The sequence below is a fragment of the Vanessa tameamea genome, chromosome Z, assembly GCF_037043105.1.
Source record: "Vanessa tameamea isolate UH-Manoa-2023 chromosome Z, ilVanTame1 primary haplotype, whole genome shotgun sequence".
In the NCBI taxonomy this organism is placed as follows: Eukaryota; Metazoa; Arthropoda; class Insecta; order Lepidoptera; family Nymphalidae; genus Vanessa; species Vanessa tameamea.
In genome coordinates, this window is record NC_087341.1 from 10,700,834 (window position 1) to 10,728,686 (window position 27,853).

General features: G+C 29.2%; 2 protein-coding genes across 3 annotated transcripts; one reads left to right on the plus strand and one right to left on the minus strand.

The window, feature by feature from the left end:
• LOC113403558 (peptide transporter family 1) lies at positions 1–27,569 on the minus strand. Of its 2 annotated transcripts, none has more exons than XM_026644141.2 (13): positions 27,342–27,569; positions 8,926–9,004; positions 6,898–7,039; positions 6,322–6,408; positions 5,969–6,243; positions 5,260–5,342; positions 4,914–5,078; positions 4,002–4,127; positions 3,731–3,853; positions 3,322–3,656; positions 1,167–1,386; positions 375–611; positions 1–255 (listed from the first exon to the last, which is right to left on the minus strand). In XM_026644141.2, the coding sequence occupies exons 1-13, from the start codon at positions 27,405–27,407 to the stop codon at positions 97–99; spliced, it is 2,097 nt and encodes a 698-aa protein (XP_026499926.1). In that variant the 5' UTR covers positions 27,408–27,569; the 3' UTR covers positions 1–96. The 2 variants fall into 2 exon arrangements, with proteins under 2 accessions (XP_026499926.1, XP_026499934.1); XM_026644149.2 differs by lacking the exon at positions 27,342–27,569 and adding an exon at positions 23,054–23,231.
• Positions 1,535–3,241, plus strand: LOC113403573 (esterase E4-like). The gene has a single exon (XM_026644160.2). The coding sequence runs from the start codon at positions 1,535–1,537 to the stop codon at positions 3,239–3,241; it is 1,707 nt and encodes a 568-aa protein (XP_026499945.2).
• Positions 27,570–27,853: the final 284 nt, after the last annotated feature.

The window sequence follows — 27,853 nt, forward strand, 5'->3', positions numbered from 1 at the left end:
AAAGTAAATTTATTTATTTAAAAACATGGTTTGTTCATTTTATTATATTAATAAGTTACATAATTAAAACAATGTTTATTTAACAATATATTATATCTAGTTTTCTTTGATCATTTTGTCGGGTAGTTTTATTTCTTCGATGGCTAAATCCTCAGTACTTGACTTCAGTTCCACGTATTTGTATCTTAACGCCATTGTCATAAATATTAACATATCAAGCAACATGAGACCCGCAAATAAGAAAAATTCCTTCCACTGAAAAATAAACGTGATTAATTAAAACAATAGTTGTGTATGGAAATAATATCGATAAATGCAATTTAATTTTTCACAAACACATTGAAGTACCAAAGATTTATGAAATCGATGTATACCTGAGCGTTTAAAAAGTTTCCTTCTACGATGAGGACTACAATAAGATTGCCGAAGGCAACCGTAAGTAGCCAGACTGATTGCAGCACAGACTTCATACTAGCTGGAGCTTGTGTGAAAGAGAACTGGAGCCCAGTTACTGAGAACATCACCTCGCCCATCGTCATAACCACGTATTGTGGAACTAGCCACAGAATGTGTACGCTATTCGGAGGAGTGATCGTTACCGCTTCGGCCATCTGTAAATAAGAATTAATTTAAATTACTTTTGTTTATTTATGTTTTGGCATATAAGTGGACATTAAAGCTATACATAGAATATATATATTTTTGTGTAAACCTAAAGCCAAACTCGAAGACTAGCCCAAGATATTAGTTATACAATGTATTAATTATATAAATATTGAATTAGTGTACAAGTAAGTAGCGTAGTGGTTTAATGGCTCGACTCAATTTAAACTTTGGGAATGTTCACGTTAGTCGTTATTTGGTCATGAGGACTCTATGATTTATTTTATATACAACTCATATTCTCCATTATATCTCCTCCATTATCCTATTTAATGTATAGTTATGTTATGGTTTCAAACTGCAATATTAAAACAAAAACAATAGCTTGTAATATTATAATATTCAAGCGGTCATTCAATTACTTTACACGTATTTGTAGCTTCTAATAATGCCGTAGTAAAATTTAAGAGAGATAAGAAGATTCATAGCGTTTGTAAATATCGCAATTTTTATATACTCACTATAATTTAATCGAATCTTTATTCTATAATTTTAATACTTACATAAGAGCCATTTTTTGTTTGGTGAACAATAATCGTGTATACAGCTCCTGCTTTAAATTGGAAGTCTGGTAACACCGCAACTCCATCTACTGTAATGTCGTAAGTTCCCTTCTCTATAGATTTTTGTGTTCTGTCTTCACTATTTATAAGTAATGATGTTCTATTCTTCTTATTATTTTGAACGTTAATAGTAACGGGCGTAGTAACGTGAGACAAAAATCTGTAGGAAATAATTTGTGTTCCAATTAATCTTGTAGCGATAAATTCCCTGCTTGAACGAGGCATTTCATAAACAAAAAATGTATACATTGCTTTTTATTATACTTACTAAACGATAAGATTTTTAATTAAAATTATAATTAAATAAAATGTTGACGGGATTCCTTTTTTTACTTTTATTATTAGAAATAAGAACTTTAAATGTAAAAGTAAATGTTAAACAAGGTACTTTAATAGGAAATAGAGAAATAACTGTTTTTGGCGAAAAGTTTTATTATGCGTTTTATGGTGTGCCTTACGCTCAAGCTCCAGTTGGAAAATTAAGATTTGTAGATCCAAAACCAGTTAAGAAATGGACAAAACCATTAGATGCATCAACGGAATATCGCGGAGCTTGTGCACAAGCTCACATTGTACATAAACAAGGACAGTACGGATTTGAGAATTGCTTACATCTGAATATTTACACACCAAATCTGCCTAAATATAAAAAGGAACCTTTAAAGGCTGTAATCGTTTGGATTCATGGTTACGCGTTTGCGTCCAGTTTCAGTCACCTACACGGACCAGATTTCTTGATTGAAAATGACGTATTGTTCATTACTTTAACGCACAGAATAGGTGTATTTGGATTTTTAAAAATTAATGAAACAGATTCTAGTGCGAACATGGGACTTAAAGATATTGTTTTAGGACTTAAATGGATCAAGACAAATGTTGACCAATTTGGTGGCGATAGTAAGAATATAACGGTAATGGGAAGTGGATCTGCGAGTACATTTCTGTCGCTATTGCTGACAACGAAACACAGGAACATATTTTCAAAAATGATTTTACAAAGTGGTTCAATATTCTCTCCTTCTTTATACCAAGTTGATCGTGTATTAGAGAGAAATAAATTAGAAAAAGAAATAAAGAAAGGTGGGTTTAAGAATTTAAAATCTGTTCCAACGAATAATATTATTCAAGCTTATAGAAAAATATATAGCAGTAATGATTTAATAAACTTTCAAAGGCCTCTTATTCCCTTTTTACCCACAATAGAAAAAGAATCAAATAGGTCATTACTAATTAAGAATGCTAATCAACTATACAAGACTATTGAAAATATAGACATAAAAATCCCAATTCTTATTGGATTTACGAGTCAGGAAAGTATAACAGAATTAATACCGTTCATTCATAATCCATATTATTTAAAATCATTCAAGTCGTTTTTTAAGTACATGGTCCCATTTTCAACTGGTTGCAAGTACGAATACTCTACAAAGACGTACAGAGCAATTTCTAACGAAATAAAAAATCAATACTTCAGGCGTGGCATTTCAGAACACTCTATTAAAGACTTTTTAAAATTTTCCTCCGATCTCCACAAATATCCGATATATAAATTTATAAAATCAAGATTAAACTTCGGAAGTAAAATGTATGTATATAAATTCAACTATGTTGGAAAATTTAATCTCGCTAAGGCAACTGCGTTATCAGGTGCGAACATTAAAATAAAAGGTGCAGCGCAAGGAGATGAAATTTGTTACATCCTAAAGTGTGATCCACAATGGGAATCTTACGTGAAATTGAAGAATGACAGTTATGATAAAGATAGAGAATTTATAAAACAGATTTCTAAAATGTGGGCAAATTTTGCAAAAACAGGCGATCCGACGCCTTTAAACAGTTTTTCTAATTACACGTGGCTTCCAATGTCCTTAAAAGACGATAATGTTTTTCTGTTTGACAAAGTGAGCAGATTGACAGATTCCAAGCCGGAACAAAAAATGTATACATTTTGGAATGAACTTTTTGATAAATATTATGCGTCAGATAAATGTAAATCTTTTGAAGATGAACTCTAAGATTAATCAATTGCTTTATTGTAACTAAAATCGATTATAGTTACCTAAAATTATTTAATAAATAATTTATTTTGTCTTACCTTGCACTCACACCATCAATGGCTTTATTATTGTTATCAGTGAAATTGTATAAATCATCTGTTATAAAGAAGGAATTTGCTGTTTTCTCCTTCAAAGAAAATATTTGACTGTATGTTATATTTTCACATTCACTATAGGGCATTCCTCGGAGGGTGTAGGGAAGTTGAATAATTTTATTGGCTTCAATGTCTAATTTTTCATATAATCCTAAAGGTCCAATTGTAGTATTGTACGATGTATTGTCATTAGTTATGTTTAATGCGAAGTCACAATTATATCCGTTATAAATTCTTAGTTGTGCGAAACCTTCCGATACCGGCGTACCATAAGTAGGCTAAAAAAATTATGCATGGAAATTTAATTGGGCACATTAATTGAACTTCATAAACAAATTATATGTATACTCACCAGCAGTTTGAGCTCGACAACACCAGATATAATGAAAGCACAAGCAGCCAGAATTCCTCCCCAAATCATCTTGTGCAATGGTTTTCTCACTAATTTACACCATGTTAAAAAGGGATATATTGCCTAAAAATTTACATATACATTCATTGATTTTCTCGATTTATATTATTAACAAATGATAAACATTTAATATAAAAATACAATAAATTATTGAGTGTTAAGATCTAATTATTACATGATATGTAGTTGAATAATAAAAGAGTATACTTACTACTTCGAAAAGCGGGATGAAGATTAAGATTAGCAGAGGATTAAGTACTTGCATTTGATCAGCCTTTAAAGTCCACCCGGCGATATCCTGTTCCATTCTGTCAGCCTGGAATGTCCATCTCGAACCCTAAATTACGCAAAATGTTGTTAAAAATGCTAAAGTCAAAAATATATTTTCTTTGATGTGTGCCGTTTTTTTGTTAGCAGCTTGTGTGTGTCTACACTAAATGTTTTTTCAATGTGGCGTTAAAAATTTCATTACAATTAAGAATTCTTCATCATCATATTTTTTTTAATAAAAAAATAAATATATATTCTTTTTTGCCATATGCATTATTCTATAATACTCCCCACCCCGCACCCCGTGTACTGTGCGTGACTGTACTTTACAGTAATTTAGAGAGTGTCAAATGCAGTGTTTGTTATATTCGCCGATCTAAGCACTCGGTAGTAGAAAGATAAACGGTTCGGTGCTCTATTTCGACTACTTACATTGCACACATTATATCGTATAGTTCCAATCTGTACAGCATACGTTGAGTATAATTAAAACAAATATAATTATTCAAACGTATTCGGTGAAAACCAATTAAATCAATAACATGTCATTGATTTGATAGTCAAAACGTTTTATACGGTATAAAACGTAAACATATGTCTCATAAAGCGCTTAATTGTTTTCGATGCTTTTTGTAAAATGAATATTCACGTCAAGCGCGGTTTATGGTAGCAAAAACAGAAGCATGTTCCTGACAGCGTCACTTATTAACCCTGACATTGGGATAACCAATGAGACTGAAAAATAAAAAACTACACATCGATTTAAATATACCTACGTACATATTTTGTATTACATACATTTATTTTATTTTATAGAACTTGTGTTTAGTTAGTTTAAAATTTTGAAGCTTACTTGTTGATCAAATAGAGCCCAAAATACTGGTAGTGGTATAAATAACACAAGTACTCGGAGAAGAGATTTGATATCATCGATGAGGCTTGAATCATATTTGTCCTCGGCGTGGTCCAGCCAGTGTTCCCTCTTCTCTTTGCTCTTGTAGGACTTTATCACGGCATGCTATAGCAACAATATTATACTGATACACAAATTATCAAGTAAAACGAACATTAATTAATATTTAATTATATTGAGATGTTCAGATAATAAACAAATAATATGAAGACATTAGTCACTGAATATAACGCGACTAAGAGGTTTTAAATATAAATTATAGAAATGAAATTTTCTAAATTATTACCCCGATGCAGGATGAAACCTTCGTGAACACGTTTCCGGTGGGAGTTTTCATGATGTACAATCTTTTACCAGCCACGAAAAATACTGAAAAATATTATGAATATATCTATAGGTAAAAAAAATATTGGAGTTTCATTGTTACCTACTTTAAACATTGTAGGTAACAATGAAACGTCAATTTTTTATATTAAATTTAAATTTAATAAAGAATTAATTGAATTAGAAAAATCAATTATCGCTTTTGATTGAATCGTCATCTTCTAATCTAAATAATAGGGACGGCATAATATAATAACAGACAACAGAATATTAACAAATATACTAAAATATATATTTTCTTTGTAAATTATTTTATAAAATCAATTTATATATTATTAAATACAACCAATACTCTTGAATTATAATCACATATGAGTTTTATGTGGCATTTTACCAATAAATAATATATTTGCATAGGCATATTGCTGATTCACTGTGTATAAACGATAAACGGACGTCTTTCAGAATAAAACTTTGAATTAGGCGTTATCGTTATATTTATAGTACTTCTTAACTGCTTCATTCTCTAGGCGTAATTTACTCTGTGATATACTTGCTCTTTATTCAAACTCCTACACTTTTTATAATTAATAATATGTGAAGTAAGCTCCATTCTATTCCATTACTTATAATGACATGATTATTATTATTCTTGAAATATATACACTTACTTATAGATATGATCATGAGAATACCGGGAACACCAAACGCCAATGAATAACAATCGTTATCACCGAAGCAATGTACATCTGCTCTTAGTATCGGTGTGAGGAAGGTGGATATCAAACTTCCCGCATTGATAGAAAAGTAGAATAACGAGAAGAAATATCCCAAGTATCTCTCTTGTTCCGGCAGCTTGAATTGGTCTCCGCCGAAGGCCGATACACAAGGCTTGATACCACCGGTGCCGAAGGCTATTAGTAAAAGAGCTACAATTGTGAATTCCCTAAAATGATTAAATTATTGTATTATAATTATTTTTTATCATTTAGGATAGATCGAAAGTCAGTGTTTGATAACTCACAATTGCGGCAAATTTACTGGTGGCATTGCTGCGACTGATATAAGGACGCTCCCCGTCGCGTATACCAAAGACAGATAAAGTATTGTCCTAAAATAAAATAATACTTATATTAAAGGTGTTATTTAATTTCTGTACATGAATTCACAGTTAATCGATTTTGATATTAACCAATTAGTATTTTTAGAATGTCAAACATCAACCTAGTTAGGACAAGTTGGTTGGCAATTTAACGGGGCCTTGTATCAACACTATAACTGGCTATTAACATATTCAAGATAAAACTTTATATATACATATAAATATTTAAGACTGATAATAACAATAATAATGACGATTAACGAACCGAGTTTCTTTCTTAATTTGATAGCATCATAATAAGTTTTCAATTTAAGGTTTGACTTAAAAGGGAGTATAATTTTATTAAATATTATATTGAAGATTAACATAAAACCTGTCATCTATTTGTGTCCACTAGAGGAGTGGAGGTTGTTTAATAATGACGATTTGTACAGTTGCTACTTTTGATGGCCTCTATAGGTACTTATTGAAATCCTCAAAGTATAGTTAATGTCTTACCTGAATCTTCCTAACCAGCCGTCAGCAATCATGGCGCCGATAAGAGGGAAAAAGTACGCAAACATCGTAAATACATGGTATATGACCGTAGCACTGTCATCTCCATACCCGAGTTTGTCACGCAGGTATAAGGACAAAATGGCTGCAAAAATAATATAGTATTATTGTGGGTTTGGTAAGAAATAAAAATCATAGTAATTTATGTAGAAACATTCGTTTCTATTTAAAACAGATTAAAAAGATACATTCTAGACGTCGCAATGAGGTTGTTGCAAGTGCAAGGACAAAAAACTGAAAGCAAGCTGCTTTGTATTCTATTTCGAATTTGAGAATACAAATAAATGGCAAGACAGTTATCAGGTAACATATACGTATAGGTATATTGTTACTCCACGTGTAGAACAAACGTATACACACATACGCATGAACCAATTTCACGTGGTATTTTAATAAGAATCAGTAGACCTATTCTGTATGAACACACTCGATGTCGATACTCACCGCAGAACACGAGCATTAAATGTCAGAATATGATATGCGAAATTTATACGATACACGTATCAAAATGGGTTATCAAAGTGTGTTAGCTGTCAAAATTTCACGAGTGAGCAGTGACTGCAGCTATTTTATTTTACTTCAAAACCATTTAGATATAAAATGAAATTATAGGTAATCAATTAAAAATGCAACAGTCATATTTTACCATCATTACTGTAATTTTGGTACGTACAGTTGTGTCTCAACGATTACCGAGTACCGACGTTGTTTGACAAAAAATGTGTTTATGTATGCTTCATATAGTTATCTTAAAAACCCGGAAAGTGGCAATTATTCACTACCTTAAAATTGCATTCATGGTTAGAATCGTCTTATGAGCCTTGGAACATAAGTTTTTAAAACATACTGAAATCAATAACAATCTTTCATTCAAATTTATTAATAAATAATTATAGATTATTAATTTTAGAACGACGTATAGATAAAACAACTATTTTAAAACTTACAACTCTCAGATAGTGAGTTAACGTCATCGTTTTAATTTTCTTTGATGGTTGACGAAGTGTATGAGACGTAGTTAACCATGTGTCTTATTGAATGATTAGGTATTTTATTGTATTATTAAATATACTTGTACATTTACGTAAATATCACCTTTGTAATTATTACATTTCGTTAGAAAAACATATGTGTGTTCTGATTAAAATTAACAATTTTCGAAGCAAAGAATTTTAATTCTCTTATTAAAATCATTTTTACCATTGTTTTTCGTCTTTCGAATGTACGTATATGTCTAAACAAACATTACGTGTCCTATAGAACACTTCTGTATTGTTACTAATACTTTTATTTTACTAAAAAAAAAAATTTTCGATTTTTTTTATTTAACTTAATAAGGGCTAACTTCTTGCGTTGTTTGTGGACGCATTGTGTAATATAGTCTATTTGTCTAGCTTTATTTTTGTTAAATAATATATTGCCTTTATTGACTGTGATTTGTTATATGTGCCAAATAAATGATATATCATAATTAATTTAATAGGTATATGAATTATACTTTATATATCGCGTATTGAAAAGGGGCTTTTCAAGTAATTTTTTATTTAAATATAAATTGAAATAAAAATAAATATACCTATTTATACAGTCTACAATATAGATGGTAGCTGAATAGCTTAGCAAACACTGTCAACGCTTTTAGACGATAACAATATAATTGTCTATTTACCTTTGTAGGAAAGTTATTTATACCGATAACAAACAAGTGTTATAAGACTTCTTACTTTTAAATTCGCAAAACATTCTCCATTAACTTGATCGTATTTATGAACAAACCTAATTCTTAGGAACACAGCTTAAGTGGGAATAAAATTAATCTTTTCATATAAATTATAATGACAATTCGAAAGTATTTATAATTCTTTTATCAATCAAGGAATTAACTAGACTAAGAATTCTCTATTTATAAGAAATATTTTTATTTCGCATAAATTGATACTTTTTTAAAAATAATATGTCAAAGTTTCATACTTCGCATTCCATAGTAAGAAAATCGCTCGCAAAACTCATTTGTGACGATGAACCCCACTGCCTTCGGATAGGGAAGTTTCTGAAAAAAAAGAATACGTATATACACACAATGCAAAAAATTCCTAATGTATTTTATTTACAGTGTTTTTAATTTACCTACTAAAATAAATATTATATTAACTAAGAATATTTGTAATCTTATTATAAGAATATGAAACAAAACGTGTAATTTTTGCATGAATAAAATTTAAACATCTCTCTTCTCTTCCTATCACATACGCGTCGCGACAAATGGCCGACAGATAGTTCTCCATTGCGTTTTGCCCATTACCGCATGTTTCACTTGATTAATCAATTCATCCATAGAATTGAAATGATAAATTGTCACGTCGAGGAAAATTAATCCTGCTCATCTGGCATCGGCCATATCTTTGTCGATGTCGAAACTCTTAATACGATGCTTCTGATCAATTTAGTCGTATTAAGCAATCTATTGGCCCATAATTGATTAACTAAGCAAAGCCATTAAACCTATCGAGGAAAGTATAAACATTTATTTATCTAATTATATATTTATATATATTATACTTTTTTATTACATACTTTCAATAGCTTTAAGGCAGAATTTTATTAATGCGAGTAAAGTAACGTAATTCTGTCCAGCTTGTTGGTTCCCCATCACGACAAAAATATTAAGCTGTTTGTATTAAATTAGACGTAGAAGTAAACTGGATATGGCCACAGGTATATAAATTATGTGATTTATAGGAAAAAAAAACTGGTTGTATTTAATTGCCACAAGTTTTACCAGCTTTTTTGAACAATTTTGTTGACTTAAACAGAGACTCCGTCTCTTCGATGCAAGTTTGTATGTGATAAAATAAACTTTTTATTCATGTAATATTACCTATTCTGGCTCAGTTGTAGTAAAAAGGTTATCATAAATCCATTGTAAACATTAATTTGTAAATAATTTTATATTCCATGTAGCTCTTTAATTTTTAACGCTTATTAACAATTAAAAAAAGAGTTAATTAAAAAAAAATAATCTTTGCATCTGCACTTAAAATAAAAACTGCAAAATACTATTTAAAATAGGCAGTAAGGGAATGATCAGTTTAGTAATGCTGAGTTTTCTTCTTTCGAATGCAATTTATGCTACCAAAGAGATATAAATGTTTAACTAAAAACCCGCTAAAAATGATATTAGTAAGACCGGTATGGTTCGTGTCGATATCAAAGTAAAACAAAACAAATATTTTTATATATAAATAACGAATACAAATTTAATTGATTAGGTATTTTAAATGTATTTATATTATGTGCCATAAAATACAACGATGATTTCAGTTTAAAATATAACAATGGAGTAATTTTATTTGTTTTTTATTTAAGCCGGATCTTTGCTTACTAATGTTTATTAGAAGTACACTGTGTATGAACACTGTACACAACATAAATCATACAAATATATATATACCTACCAAATTTTATTTAAGTGACAATATATATTTTAACTACGTTTTTAAAATACTATTATGTTCAGACATAAAAATAGCATTTTACTGCTTAAAATACGTAATGCGTCGTCTTATAAGTTATCATTGTATTTAACGAGAGTAGTATCTTTTAATCTAACAAGTCAAGAAAACAATCAAGAGTATCTATGATATCATTATGACAATGAAGATACTTCGTATTCATTGTCATAATGACTTATCATAGATCATCACCAGTAAAACAATTATTTAAATCGAGATTTAAGCTAACGTGCAATTTTTTCTATAAATTTGAGTCAAATAAAAATATTGAACGATAAAAACTTATTTTTAGAGATAAAATGGTATTTTTAAAAACACAATAAGAGCAATCAGTGAGTCGTATGGGGTATTCAATCTATTCGCCCGAATAGATTGAATATTTTTTATTCGGTGTTCGATCAAATAGCAATCCTTTTCGGTCAAGTCCCAAATACTTTTATATCATCCTCATGTAAAATCCTATTCTCTAAATTAATTGTTTTGTATTGTTTTCAGATTTAATATACTTAAAAAACTTAATAATTAAAATCGTAATATACTCAATAAAAATAATAACTTTGATTGCCTTTGAATTGCAATTGAATAAATAAAAATAAATTACTTTGATTGCTTGAAGTAAAAAAAAAACCTAACAAAATTAAAGTTACACCTAACGTACGGACAATGCATCTGTTGAGACTACAAAGACATTTTTAAAATTCACATAGCGGTAAGGCTGTGTCAGCTCGTCTGGGGAAATACCACCCACTCGTCATATATTGTACCGCTAAGTACCAATACTTAGTATTATGATGTTCTGGTTCGAAGGATGATTGAGCCAGTGTACCTAGCGGTCATCACATGTCAGCTCCGAGGTTAGTTTGGTTGCGGCGTTGTAAGGAATCATTAAATTTTCTTAAGACACCTGTGTTTATAGTGGTAACCACTTAACATCAGGTCCACTATTCCGTCATCCGCATATTTTGTGTATCATATGACATCTTACGTTGGTAATAAGCAATAATAAGATCCTCTTAGAAAATAGTTGGAATGCTTGAAATGCTATTAAGATATATATATATAGAACAAATAATATATATATATATATATAAATATAGAATAAATAAATAACGTATCTAGTGTGTAATACGAATTAAACAAATAAAGTATAAAATAATGAAATAAATTATAAAGTTCCATTGCTATATTGTCTTGCAATTTCTAAAACATTGGTCGAACTAAGATTAACTAGTTCGGCCATCATCAACAAGTCGTCGTCATCGATGAAAATTCAGATTAAAGCCAAATTATTCAATTTAACTTATCTTGAGAAAGGCTAGTCTATAAATGTCACTCTGAACTTTCTTTTATCGGATACATTTTTCCAATGTCAATGTTCCAATCGTCCAAGATATGTTTATTTTTATAAATACACGGTCAATATGTTACATGTTGACTTTTACCGATAAGTTTTTTTAATATAAAATAATGTGTGACAGACGGATAACATGAAAACTGTAAGAGTTCCGTAATCGGCTAAGGAACCCTTAAAATTGTAGAGCCACAGTTAACGACAAAATAATAACGTTCAATTTAAAATAAGTACTTCAATGATTGAGTTATATATAGGCCAAGCCTCAAATTCCTTAACTAATGCAAGCGACGTCTTTAACCGCTTCAAACTGGATCATAGTATATGTGCCATGTGCCATGTATTCAATATAAGTTATTTTTATCTCACTGTGATTAATTACCTCGATTTAGACCATATCAATTTTGTTCATTGCAAAATTAATTGATCATTACCTACGTACTTCTTTTGTATTTACTGACAAGTTATATATAAAAATTAAAAAAATATATTATAAAAATTAAAAAATATGTTGAGAATGATGATGACCCTCTGACTGATTTTGGCCATGACTCCATTTAATGAGACACGAGCACACAACTGTGCACACACACGGATGCACTTTCACAACCCGATGGGACTCAAAAACGTAGGCCTTTGGGATGGCGACCATTTATATCTAAGCACTATATAAGCGAGGCAGTTTATTAAAAAAACTAAAAAATACATAGATATATGAAATATCACTTCCTCATACTGACAAATTTACTCTCATATTTTAGTGAAATGTAGTCTGTTTCACTGAAATATTAATAGAGATAATAAGATAATAATATATTTGTCACTATGAGAAACTAATCTCACTACATAGGACGTGGGTTGTAAAAGCTATTTACAATAATGTATACCGAAAAGGATAAAATATTAAAACCCCGAATCACATGAGCACACTATTCGGTCACAATATGGATCGATCGAAAGATTTCAATCGATTCATATGACCGAAATCGGTCTGGATTCTTTGAATCTTTGATTACGTCACACATCATTAAATACCTCTCTCGTTGATTGCCGTTTCTTTGCGTTCCTTAATATTTATTATTTATATTTTCCGCTATTATATTGTATCGAAACACGAATAAAAATGTTTGCTTAGTTTCTGACATAAATATCTTAGGACGCCACTCAACTTATTGCTATATTGGTAGTTATAAATGTTTTGTGAGATATGTCAACGTACGAGGACCTACAAGAGTAAAATGTCGATACGACCTCCGTGGTCGAGTAGTGTGTACACCGGTTTTCATGGGTACGCTACTCCGAGGTCCCGGGTTCGATTCCCGGCCGAGTCGATGTAGAAAAAGTTCATTAGTTTTCTATGTTGTCTTGGGTCTGGGTGTTTGTGGTACCGTCATTGCTTCTGATTTTCCATAACACAAGTGCTTTAGCTACTTACATTGGGATCAGAGTAATGTATGTGATGTTGTCGAATATTTATTTATATTTATATTTATATATATATTATTTGTAAAATCATTGTTCACATACAGTATAGTGAATTTTCTTCTTTTCTTAAGATACGGACTCTTTGTGGGCGATAATTATTCTATGTATGTTGCAGCGTTATCTTCGAAAGCATTCGGTTTGTCAATTCTGCCTACGACTATGGTTGAATAAAAATAAGAATATAAACAATTTTACGAACTGAAAATAAACGAAACATGTATTTTTCTATATATAAATATAAGCAAAAGAAGATCACAAAATGCATCATCCTTGCATTCGTTTATGTAATGTCATGTCCCGGTATCTATCTATCTAATAAATAACTTGTTCTACGTGACTTTGGAAAAAGACAAAGTAAATCTAAGTATAATATACTTCAAATATGTTTATGCAGAAACCTTATCTCCTTATAAAATTAAATGATATTGCTAAAAAATAAGTGTTGTAACCATATAAAATTTGAGATATTACCAAAAACATTATATAACATCAACAACAAGTCGAATGAGGTACTCATACATTATTCATGTTCAAGTTGAACGATTCGATAATATTTATATATACAACGCGTTAAACATTTAATAGATCTTCAACTGAATTAGTACAGCTTAAAGTATTATCACTTATCGTTATTAATTACGCAGAAAATTGAATGTATAATATTTATTTATATACAATAAGACATTCTGTTAACGTCAACCCTACATAATTTAATAGCGTTCGAATATAATTTAAGCATTATTGTGTAGTGTGACGTTTTAAATGCAGTTATGCATGGTATTTGTGTGAAACTAAAAAATATAAAACTGAATACTTAACTCATCGAAAAAAAGTGATAGCTATTGATACGATATCTACTATTTTATAGTTAGTGTGGCAATACGTTGTTTTTGTATGTTCGACCCAGATACCTCGACTATTGCACAACTTATCCTTAAATGTTTTTACCAAAATATTACAAATTTTAAGTAATTGAATGACAGTTTCGTCATATTATCCTCTTGAATGTTGTCCAAACTTGGCGCTGATACGTTTGTAAATTTCCATTTTTATTTCTATGTCGAAATATGTACCCTTTTAACATTCCAAATAAAACTAATGAGGCAAAAGTTATTCAGCAGTGATATTTCTAATTTTAATTATGTGTTCCTTTTTTATAAAATATTATTTAATAACCATTATTTTAATTATGATTTTTTTATGAAATCTTTATTCGGCTAATAATACGCGGGTAGTTTTTATTATATTTGATTTTAAGAATAGTAAATTATATCATTTAAAAAAAAAAACTATATCATTATTTTTTAAATGAAATGAGATTCATCCCAACATCTAATTATTATTTGAGGATAAATATGATTTCTTAATTCATCCTTCATTAAAAATATTTATTTATTTATTAATCTTAGTGCTATTTTACGTTATTTTATTAAAATAAACAGTACCTACTTACTCGTTAATTTAATTTATTATTAATAATATTGCTATTTTTTTAAATACCATCTCGTTTTACACTACTCGATGTAGCTTCATATATACGTTTTTTCTTAACTTTAAATCTAACTTTTAACCTCGGCAAGTGTACATGAAGATCTGCTTTGTCTGTTAGAAGGAAAACAGTCATGACGTTCCATTCGATCAAGTCGTTTTCACTGTATCGACCGAGTAACTATGTCAAGGCAAACTGTTTCGTACAAAATGAGATTCTATGAAGGTAATCACTGCAATGAGCGATCACTGTTAGACATACCGTTTACTATGCATGACAATCACTGTGTTAGTGTTGCATTATTTTAATGTTGCTGTATAAACTATTATCTATAAATTCAACACTTAATTCAACACAAGTTGCGTTTACAAACGTAAAAATGTATATTGTAATAACATTATGATAGAATTTTAATCTTATTCTTAGATAAAAATCACTGCAGTACGCAGCATATATGTGTCTTTGATAAAATTGTTTTATTATTATTATTATTCAATTCACAGTCACTTTAACATAACTCATAGCAATATTATATTTTGTATGATATTTTTGAATACTATGTTATAGAGGAAGTTTGCTATTTTGGCGCTTTTCCGATTAGGGAAAAAACATGTTAATTATTACGAATAGTATTTTGTTAAATATGTATTTATAACGTCTAAATAAATATTCGTCGAATATATAATCCATATGTTGAGTGATCATATTGCAAAAATAATAATAACGATTTTCAAAATAAATATTACCTTTATCTATATTATAGACTTATTAGTTAAAAGTATTGTTAAAATTTACAATCTATACCTGTCCTTCAAAAATACATACTTCCGAAATATTTTTGGCGTTATCTATGTACAATTATAATTTGTAATGTGCTTACCTATATTAATTCAATAATTTTTTACAATATCATAGCTCTGAACGTGTTTTAGTTTAGATTATACATTTAAAAAAATACCTCTTGTGGTTTTTTTTCTTCAATTTTTCTTCGAAAATCGATTGTCTGAATTCCAATTTTTAGCCAACAATATTTTTTATAAATACAAAAAGGAAGTTATACGTTTGACGCGTTCATTATATTGTTTGTACGTCGATTAGTCATAAACGACCCCTCAAGTGATCCCATAGCGTTTTCTATGTTATAGTTAAGATAAATCATGTTTATTAGACTGTGATCAATGTAAGCTGTTCATCGATTTAGTTTTATTACTCGATATCGTGACAACCGATTTTAATGTGACGAGTTTTAGGGAGCCAAATACGTTTTTATGGTAAAGTCGGTTCAGTAGTTTCTCAGTTATATGCAAATACAGCTTTCATTAACGCACACCTTTCGCCTACTTAATGTATTTACTATAAGTATTTTTTGACACACAGTATTAATCTTTATCAAAATTAATGACATATTAATTTAAAATGTTCGATCATCATCATCATCTCTCAGCCGAAGGACGTCCACTGCTGGATATAGGCCTCCCCCAAAGATCGCCACAACGACCGGTCTTGTGCAGTCCGCAACCAGCGGTTTCCGCTTTTAATTCCAATTTTTAACCAATTTTTTTTTTTATAAAAACAAAAAGGAAGTTATACGTTTGACGCGTACATTAAATTGTTTGTTTAAAATGTTTACTTGAAATAAAAATAACTTTTACACTTCAGATAGTGCGAAACGGTGCACCTTTTTGTTAATACGCAAAAGGTGCTGTGATTAAATTTTGTATTCGCTTTTGTTGCTTTAATATAATATTCCTTCTGTATTATAAGCCGTGGTTCACTGTTGAAAAAAAAAGATAGCTTGGTGAGTGAATCCGTTTAGCTTGTGTTAAGAACAATAATTCAACAAAACATTCAAAAAATAAGATTTAGTAGTGTGAAATGATATACCTTAAAATCTTACAAACACATAAAGTATTACTTCAAATCCAAATGGTACATTTGGATAGATCGTATACGATATCGTACAATCTTATAAATTATAATAAAAAAAGATAAGGAATAGAGTTCATTCATACATCAAAAATACTATTTATTTAAAAAAAGGAATAAATATTTTATTTTTCCAAGTAAAATATTTTAAAATACATATCTATCTACTTTTGATATATTTTGAATGTTGAACACTCTCGAGATAAGTACAGCAAATCGATTTTTATCACCATCTTTCAAGACCTGTCATTGTACCTTCGGCCTCGAGCCGAAGGATTTTTCGGGAACCTCTTGTAAAGTGATTGCCTTGTATTTCTATATTTTGTATAAAGTGATTTAATTTTACAATCAATCAATTTAGAGCAATTACATGTAACTTAATTGTAATTACTTTAATAGGGTAACGATGATTGCTATCAATTATTATTCTCTTAGTATCGTATAATAAACAAGTAGAATGATGATATTATAAAAAAGTTAAAATTAAATTTAAATACCTACTTAAAGTTTTTTTTTTAATTAAAATAAACTGATATTTTTGGGTTACATAAGGCGATCTAGGAATTTTTAATTGTCCCAAGATAAATTTAAAGCTACCAACAAAATCTGTCAAGAATCTTAATGATAAAAAAAACAAATTGCATGGAAATAGTTTCAATTATATTTGAAATTTTACTATATTTACTTTGTATTATATAACAAAACTCCTATATATAACAAAAAGCCTATATTATTTTAGCCGATGAGATAATGTTGTACAGTGTTGTATAACACCACACACTGTAGATCACATTTACAGCTTTATAAACCTCTTCTAAAGATTATTATTATCTAAAAGCATTTCAAATTCCCCGTATACTATAATTCAATTCAGAATCATATTCTCTTTCAATGTTACATATCTTTAAATTTGCAAAAAATATACAAGATTTTTGTTTATCCATTCCAGGTGATTTGTGCGGGCCGGCAACACATCTCCTTTATAGGTAGGTTAGATAGGTACCTATATCCTGTTTGAAAATCAACGACTACTATCTCGAACCTATTTTGAACGGAATAATACCTATAATTTATTTATTCCTGTTTTTGTAATATGACCTTCAGATATATTAACTCATAAATTTAAATCCACAAAAACTTTGTAAAGAATTTATACATACCAATTTTTTACTTCTGTGTCCGTATCTATGAACATTAGTTGGTATGGTACATTAAATACAGTAGTAAAGTCAGGTAACTAGGTAATCGCATTGATTGTACATGTGTATATTTAAATATATATATGTATAAAAATAAAAGGTTTCTAAAGTATTTAATTTGTAATTATTTTTTAATTAATTGTAATTACGTACGTCATATTGTATAAATTATTACACCTTACCTTTTATTATTTTCCTCGCTTTGCCTTAAGGTTGCCTGGTAAAGATCGCTGTCTTAGCGACAAGGCTGACTATTGTAAAATTTCCTTATTTGTATTTCATATTTAACTAGCTACCCGGTTTCGTATCAATACAATAATAATGTATATATCATAATATACAACAATAACAACATATTTCATTCAATTTCCATCATATTTCCATCATATTTCAGCCAATTTATACAAAATCTTAATAAATTAGACAACTAAACCTTATTCATGAATCACTCCGTCCATGAGTAAAAACCGTATAAAAATACGTTTGGTAGTTGTGTTATATGATTATTATAATCGTTTAGTACTTAGTATTTATTATATATGTATTGTAATACGTAAATCGTAGTAAACTATAACAGTCAGATAAGTCAGTCAGGACCTCTAAATGTGCGTCTTAAGTAACGCGTCACGCGGAAATGTTTGGATCTGTCCGGACTGCGAGTTGCCGCGTACGCGACCAATTGGATCATGCTGGCGGTGGCGGATCCGCGTGCGCGGTGCGCCGTCTCTAAGGACGCACACTTAGGGCGGACACACTTAAATGAATGATGGTCAATTTTTACGACCGTACTGTGAGGAGATTATTGCTAATGTCTATATAACCGTGAAGCTTGTAGGACGCACTGTCTTGTCGACTACGGAACGTAATGAAATATATATTGCTTTTACTTTTTTTATAAAAATATTATGTGATTATAATAAAAATAACTTAAGTTTCAAGTCAATCGGATGAACGACGCGTACCAGCACAGACTATGAACAAATAAAAGCAGGCATTCATTTTTATAATATAAGATCAACATGTCTATAACAACTATTCACAACAACGTCTTAGGAAATTACGTAGTTCGCAGTTTGTTATCAACTTCACTACAAAGGCGGTGCTTGTACGAAGTTATAATCTAAGTTGTAGTATAATATATCGTCATGTACCCATTAAGCATCGTCTACATTAATGACAATTAGTGAATACCATAATTTATTTCAGGGCTCTTGATAAGTACATCCTATTGTAATAAATCATTTCTGTCAAACCTGTATTTTTAAAGCGTTAGATACACTCAACTTTATTCTGATATGGAATGAAGTTTCGTTAACTTTATTATTATAATGACACATGACAGAGTATTTGACTGCTTGTGATTGTCATTATCTCAGATAAAGACAAAAAGATAAAGATATAAGAGTATTTTGTAATGCTTAGGAGTGAAAGATGTAGATATACGCAAGATAATTTCTCTTATCATAGAATTTTTGACACGGTATCTTATTTTTTGGGATTTATGTATTTATATCTTCGTATCGTTTACTGAAATATACGTGTTACTTAAAAAAGTTCTTAAATTTTAAGTAGAATTGCATTATTTTAAATAATTTTTAATCGATAATTGAATACATATAAAACAAACACGAGTTACATTGTTTATGGTCAAATTTAAGTAACAATGCATAATTTAAATAAATATAGTACAGGCTAGTCAATTTTTAATTTTCGAGGGTTCGGTCGGGCAACGCTTGTTGTCTATGCCAATTTTGTATATCAATTCGCTCAAGATCGATACATATTTTTTGTTACATTGAACAATCCGATCGATTTGCCTCAACAACCACATCGAACATGACGATCGAAGTTGATCGACTAGGTAGAGAAACTTAATACAAAAAACTACAACTACAGTAAGCTAATATAATTGACGACAAGTCCAATGGCCGCTAGTAATTTGTTGCCCGGAGCCAAACGTTGATTCCCTCTTATATTTTAAATTTAATGCAAATTTGATTTTGGCAACGTCGCGGTTATTTTCATTTACGGTTGATACATATTTAAAAAATATAATATTTTATGTTTTTTTTTTATTCTTTCGAATCTTTAAAATATTAAATGTTGTAAGTGTTTTTCCTGGATAGCTCATTATAGCTTTATGTAAAACTGCTCGTTCCGACTTCGTATCTGTAAAATATATAATTTATCCCGTACTATTTTGTCAAAAGACTGTAACATTCATATAACATCATCGTGGTCATATTTTATAAAACCCTTTTCACTATACAACAAATCCTATATAATATATTCGTCCTAAAACTATAAACAAACAATAAAGAATATTAGGTATATCTTTAAAAGAATATTATTATTTACTTAAAACTTTAAAAATGAATATACCTTTTTTTTAAATATAGAAAGATTTATTTGTTATATATAACAGACATATGTATATGCCTTCGCTGACTTTTCTGTAATTTTGGAGACACACAAATCTATCATATGAGATTTTTGTGTATATGTTATATTTTACCGTTCGCTTCGAAAGTGCTTGGATTTTCTCTTCGAGTATGTCAGCATTTTAAGTTATATCTTAAAAAATATGCAGTATATACTTATTATAAGGCCTGAATATAATATGAAACTACACACTACATTAATATAAAATCTCAATGTTAATCGAGTTTGTAGTTTCAACGTAAATCAGAAAAAACAGATGAAGTATTTAACAAATGTATCAAATACATGTTGCATTTTTAGATAAATAAATATATATCTTTTGCATAAAGAAATGTGCATATTTTTATTCGAAATTATTTTATGAATATAATGAAGAAACGCAAACTTTTTATAAAAGGTAACTTGATTTTTGATCTTACCGTTACTTGCATCGCGGCATTAAGTGCATCGCATTAAGCCATATCGCATATTGCGTATTCAGTCAGTTAATAAATTTCCTTAAATTTAACAGTTTTTATTTTGTTATTTCGATAACGAGTAATGTTTGTTGACAAATAAGTTCAGCTTGAGTGTTATGTATGCGTAATGTGTATGTACTTAACTATGAAATAAAATGTTTTCGATTTTTTTGTGTCTAACGATTTTCTTTTCGTTTCAAATGTTAAAATGTATATACAAAATACTATATTGTTTTTCCAACCTATAACTTTTCGTTATCAGTTGGTCTTGTAACTTTTGTGTGATTTGCTAAGATTATCTACTATCATTTACGTCTTATGATCTCTGTCTGAAATATGATAAAATGTAAAGAAAAAAAAATATAGATTGTGGTCAGATACGATTCTTACACTGTTATTGCATTTATACTTGGTATACTTTGAGATTTTTCGTTAGTTTCATAGATATTTTGTGTTTCAATTTCGCAAAATGTATGTTGATTAATCGTTTATTTATAAATAATCAAAATAAAAAAGAACATACATTTTCACGTAGTTAAGGTTGTGTGTTTTGTTGAGCATTATCTAAGAAATGTACTTTTGATATTTCTGAATGCTGAAGTGACGGCGAGAGAGCGCACTGATTGTGACATTCTCTTCAAATCTAGATCAAATTATGTTACGTAAGGAACACATAATATTATTTATATATAAAGCTTATCCGTAAAATATTATGTCAAATTATTTAATAATAATGTAATTTAATAAGTAAATTATAATTGTAGTATATATTATAGGGACGATATGAAAAATAAACTCTACGATGGCGTTCTTGGCAAAATTCTAGTAATATCTATTAATATTACTTACTTACATACTATTTTATATTTTATTTATAGGGAGTCTGTAAATTTTAAAGTATTATTGAACGTATTATTTTTAAATGAATCAAAACTTAAGTTTAGAAATCGGGAAAAATTAACGAGAGCTTTTATAGAAGAACAATAATAAACCTTAAAAATAAATATTTAAGGTATATGATCTAAATGATTATAATTTTAGCCGTACAAACTTAAAAAAACGATAATTAATACGTATTTTATTAATCATTTGTATGTGTTGATCAAATGGTAGTTAATGAATTTATATTAGAAATATAGGTAAATCAATATTTATTAACAAGCTGTGCCTGCGACTTCGTACGCGTTTGAATTTAATAAAAAAGCGTGACTTTATTATTATTTTACATATAATTCTAAAATAAAAGTAGCCAAGTTACTCCTTATTACGTCAGCTATCTGCCAGTGAAAGTCCCGTCAAAATCGGTCCAGCCGTTCCAGAGATTAGCCGGAACAAACAGACAGACAGACAGACAAAAATTGTAAAAAATGTTATTTAGGTATATGTACCGTGTATACATACATATGCATTTAGTAAAACGCGGTTATTTTAATATTACAAACAGACACTCCAATTTTATTATATGTATAGATTAGTATTATTCAATACGTGTGACAGTATTCGATTCTTATCTTCAATTGAAGCTTACGTATTTCGCAAATTGCTTAAACTTTTCGCAAAGCAATGAATTCTAAAGTCAATGACCTAGAAATATTTTCATGCACCAATAAAATCGAAAAAATAAGTAGAACGTACCATAGACAAATTAGTAGATATCAACTATATTTTATAAGAATTGTATAACAAATAATTAGCTTTTTCATTAATTTATATTCAAACACTTGCTATAGTTTTGTTTATTCATAACTAAGAGGTAAATGACATACGCAATATTAAATTCGTACAAGGACATAATTAAATACTTTCGCCTGAGCTTGGTTTATAAAATATCGTTAAATAAATGTTTAAGCTGTTTAACATTTCAACGTGAGTTATATTAAAAATATATTATTATTATTTTACAAAATTATATGTACCTAACATATATTTTTTTAAATAATATATAGTCACACATTTTTATCAAATAAAACTTAAAATTGCCAGTGCATTTAAATAAAAGTACGTAGCAGTTTAAAATTTTGGCTACCTTCTTAGTTCTTTTTTTTCCAATTTGACTTTTTCGAATATGAGAACTTGACAAAAATAACGTGAATTTAAGAACTGAACATAAACGAGTTTGCGATGCATAAAAATAATAAGTAAGTATACAAACATTCGAAAATGCATTAATGTTCTACTACAACCGTAACATTACAATGGAGTATACAAAACGAAAGTTAATAAAATGATATACCAACCCCGGATGTTTTCTCAGCCATTATGTCTTATAATCAATTTCATAGGAATAAAAAACCTTTCACCGTTTAATTTTAATGTCGGTTAGTCAGGCGCGAGATATTATTTAACGTAACGTCTGCGCCTGCGCAGACGAGCGCGCGAATAGTAGTCGCGAACACAACTAACTGACAAGTGACAGGTTACCATAATCATTATCGCGTGTCAATCGCACTCCGCATTGAAGTTGGTCATTTGAAGATGGCTTACGTATTATGAATCATGAAAAATCATTCTTTAATAACGTTGGAAGATATGTTTATATTTTGACCTAGGATTTTACAATCGAGCAATCCAATGCTGGTCTTATTACATCACGATGCTGGGATTTCCCCAATTGGATGTTTAACCGCAATTACGTTTGTGTAAAAAATAATCTTCATTTTTTACTTAAATATGAATTAATGATCCTATATGTCAGTTCGCTTGACTGATTTTGGCTACGATGGCATTCTCAAAGGGAGCCTAACTAACTGCGCAGAATATTGTGTAACGAATAAGCATTTGTGCAGTACATAAATGCATTCTATACCTTTAGGCTCATAATTCGAAGAGCCGACAATCCTACGTTAGCGTAAACAGTTTAGGCACAGATCTAACGCCTTCAGGTGTTTTCCTAGTAAGTGAGTGAAAACACTGCGTTATTACCTGTAATATGATGATGCGGATGATGATAATGATTTTATAACTAATTGATCAATCGTCAATTACGCACTCGCAAGCTGGCCTTATATGATCAATTTATTTTCATAATATAATGTACCTAATATATCATAATTATGATGTAATTATATATAATGTAATATAATCATGTATTTATGTATTAATTCTATAACTTATTTATTTATTTTCGTTTTATTAAGTACCGTCATATTATTTGGAATAAATTTTAGAGTTTTTATTTTATTTATTGTAAATTGCACGAAACGTTTTTTTTTAATTAATATTTTTTGAAATATTATACATATATACATACAACACCACATCCGAAAAATCGATTTTACAAGCGAACATTTTATTGTAATCTTATTGATGAAAAGTGATAACTAAACTAATACCCAACTGATCATGCCTGTTTTTATTACTTGTAAATCTGACATAAGAACAATAATTATATTATAGTAGATTATATATATTTTTTAAAAACCCAGTATGTGAATACATACAGTATTATGATATATTTATAACGTAAACGTAATATAAGTAAGTAATATTAAACAGCTAATGCGTTTTCCACATTAATTAATTAATTAATTATCGACTGTTTATATGTAACTTATTATTTACATCCACCTCAACCTCCTTTATGAAAATTTATATTAACTATTTATGATAACTTCTTAAATATATTGTACACACGGTATTATAGCATATGTAAAACGTTACATAAATACGCTAATATGCATGTACACGTTGCAATTCTCTTCATTTTGCAAGAAAATTCTGCATTGTAGGTTGTAACGAAGTCAACTCTTCTAAGCTACTGTTGACGCACAGGTACTAATTTATTTACTTCAACATCATTAACAAAATCAGTTCAATCAGTAATACAGAAACCATTAAAAATACTTATATCTATTTCGAGCGACTTAACTCTTAAATGGCAGTTTCGTAAGCAACTTCATCATCTAAAAATTACACTCATATTTTTTTCATAACGCGCCTAATGATGTACTTATAACTACAAAAAAATGGTCGTGAAGATATAAATTATATGTATATAAATACAGAGTATTTTTTTTTTATTGATATGAGAGAGAGAGACATTTTAGCAAAAAGTTAATAGTTTTCCTGATAGTCAATAATGAAAAAAAAATCGAATTTTCGTCAATTTCGTTTCGTTATATAACGCGAAAAATCGAAAATAAATAAGAACGATTTGAAGACAACGTTATAATGTTATAATTATTGTCTATTGAGATCGTTAATTTTAACGTACATAAATGAAACGTAGGCTTACCATATCTATGGAATATAATAAAATAGAATATATTGTGTAATAGATTATATTGTTCAACAAAGGTGTTAAAGAAACGTATAGTTAGAAACAAAAAATAATAACCGTAGGTACGTACAAAAGGCGATATCGCTGAGTGTGTGAAATCGCTTTCAGCGTTCAGACAATCTTTAATATACCCTTAATACTGGTCCCTGTCCCGTCCTTCTTGTTTTTCTTATGATTTTATTAATTACATCTGAAAATGGTTTTTTGATATAATGAATTTTTATATTTTTAAATTAGTACTTTTAAAATATATGTAAAAAAGAGTTTTATAAATCGGCGTTCAGACTTCCTTTCCTAAATAATGGTTAATCTAAAAGGTTTAAATAGAGGTTGATAGTTTATATGTATGTGTGCCTGCTAGAGACTCCCTCTTCATTCTGTATATGTGTATGTACACGGAACTGATTCCTCTGTTATATAATATATTGTAATTTTTAATAGACGGCAAACAGAGGATAAGAGCAGAGAATGTTACAAAAAAAAAACTGTAACATTAGTTTGTTTTAAATAATATAAATACTTATTAAGCCATTTGAACATGAATTAAGTGACAACTAGTGACACCCCCCTTCGCACGAGTGCAATTTATTAATACAGAAAATAAGTAAAGCGCTTATCAAGAAAATGTGAAGTTAGTATATTTCTTTTATTATGTTTTTTTATTAGCCTTTTTTGTATGTCATAAATGAAAAATATGAATACCTAATATAAAAATTGTTTTGAGTCGTAATTTAATTGTGAAATATAAGTACGTCAAAATTTGTCCACGGCTTATAGATTCCAATTTGGATAATTTTAATTCGCACAGTCAAAGTTATATTATTAGTTATCCGATCACCCATTATGCAACGATCGTCTTTTTTTTTTCGTTGTAAGTATATAAGTAGGAAAAGAATATATCTTCTAAAATATTAATTGGAATGTTATGTGTGATATTTTTATCTGGATTAATTGCTCAAGTTAAGTAACATAATAAGAATAAGGATTAATAATGAATTGATGAAAAAAATTCTCCCTAACAACCTATAGTTTTAACTAAGTAATTTGTAATGCATTAAAATAGTTTTGACCATGTTGACTATGCTTTATCTATGCTACGATTTTTAGTACATTGTATTAATATATCTTCAAAGATTTAGCCTGCGTTAGCGATGTGAGCATACGAAAATATTTTTATGGATAAAACCGTGTTGTACAAAATATTTACAAATGATATATTTAAACATCCTCGCTTATTGCTCTTTTTGTTAGTGAAAACCGTATCAAAATCTATCGAGTGGCTTAGAAGAAGCAAACGGAGACTGAGACAGTAACAGAAAACGACTATGTTTTAAGACAATTATAGATATAAATATAGGTACCTATATCTATAACGGCTATAAATCTAAACATCTTAGTATACCTACTTAGATGTTTAGATTTGGATTGAAGTTATTAAAACTATTTAAAGAGTATGACAGTTTAATTTTATGAAAACAATTTTACAATGTTGATTAATAAATTTACTATTGATAAAATTACGATTAGATGTTGAATTTGTAAGTAGTTGAATGAAAGTTTTGTTCGAGTGTATGTTCCAATAGCACACAAACCGCTAATCATATACACAAAGAACTTTCACAACACAAAATAGGGTTTCCGGAAGATAATACACTGTTTACAGTCTGCATCGTGCTAACGAGTTGCGATCTGCACCCGCGGCCCCGACCATGCTGCTGGGGGAACTATAGTTCTGTTCTAACAAAATGAAAATCCCTACGGTAGTTCTGAGTGCATGAATATACATACAGATGAGCCAAGTTACAGTTGTGTATTTCGAGATATCTATCGAGAAAATGTGATTGGCCAGTTTTTACATAAAAAGTTACCGAAGCTTAACGTTTAAGTTATTTCACTAAAATTATATTAAAAAAAAATCAAAACACAAAATTTTTATTAAATATAATATAGATAAAAACGGTAAACGTGCTAGTATATAAAAGTTATCGTTAAGTATAGAAAAAATTCATTGTATCGTAAAATACCATACTCGTGAATACTTTACACTTATTTTATAAAAAAATGGCGCTTGAGCGTTTGAGGTTATTATGACGTACTCGTGTTTATAATGCAAAACTTATCAGATTGATTATTATATCAAAATATATAACAGTTTCTATAAAATTCCTTAGTAAGAAAATTATTATTTCATAAACACGTATAAACAATAAAATGCAAATGTATAAAAAACATATTTATATACATACATGTTTTAGTTTTCCTTGTTTCAGCAGACTGCACTCTGGTGATTGAAGGATATCATTACACTCCATATTAACTTTTAATGAAAAACACTTTTAAAATCAGGACATAGTAAGTGTTGTAATGAGTTAGCGTAAGGTTAGATAAAGACGTAATTACAACGATAACTCTATTAGTATATCGCCTCTCGTGTACATAGCCTGGAACGTAATAATTCTTTCACGGAAAAACGGCACGTAGGTAGGTGTTCAGAGCTGCAACTAATAATAAATTATAAGTACCGTAGAGTAGAGCGTTGTTCACTTAAAGTCATTCAGTGCCACGCGAAGTTTGAATTGCGTGGTTTATCAATAAACTTGACCTCCATTCCATTTTGCTTATTAATCTTATCAGGGCGGAATAAAATTTCGAATAACGTATTATACAATTTCACACTGGTATTTTACGATTTATTGAAATGGTTGAAAATCTAGTGTTATCGAGTCCTTTAACAGTAATAATAAATAATAATAATACT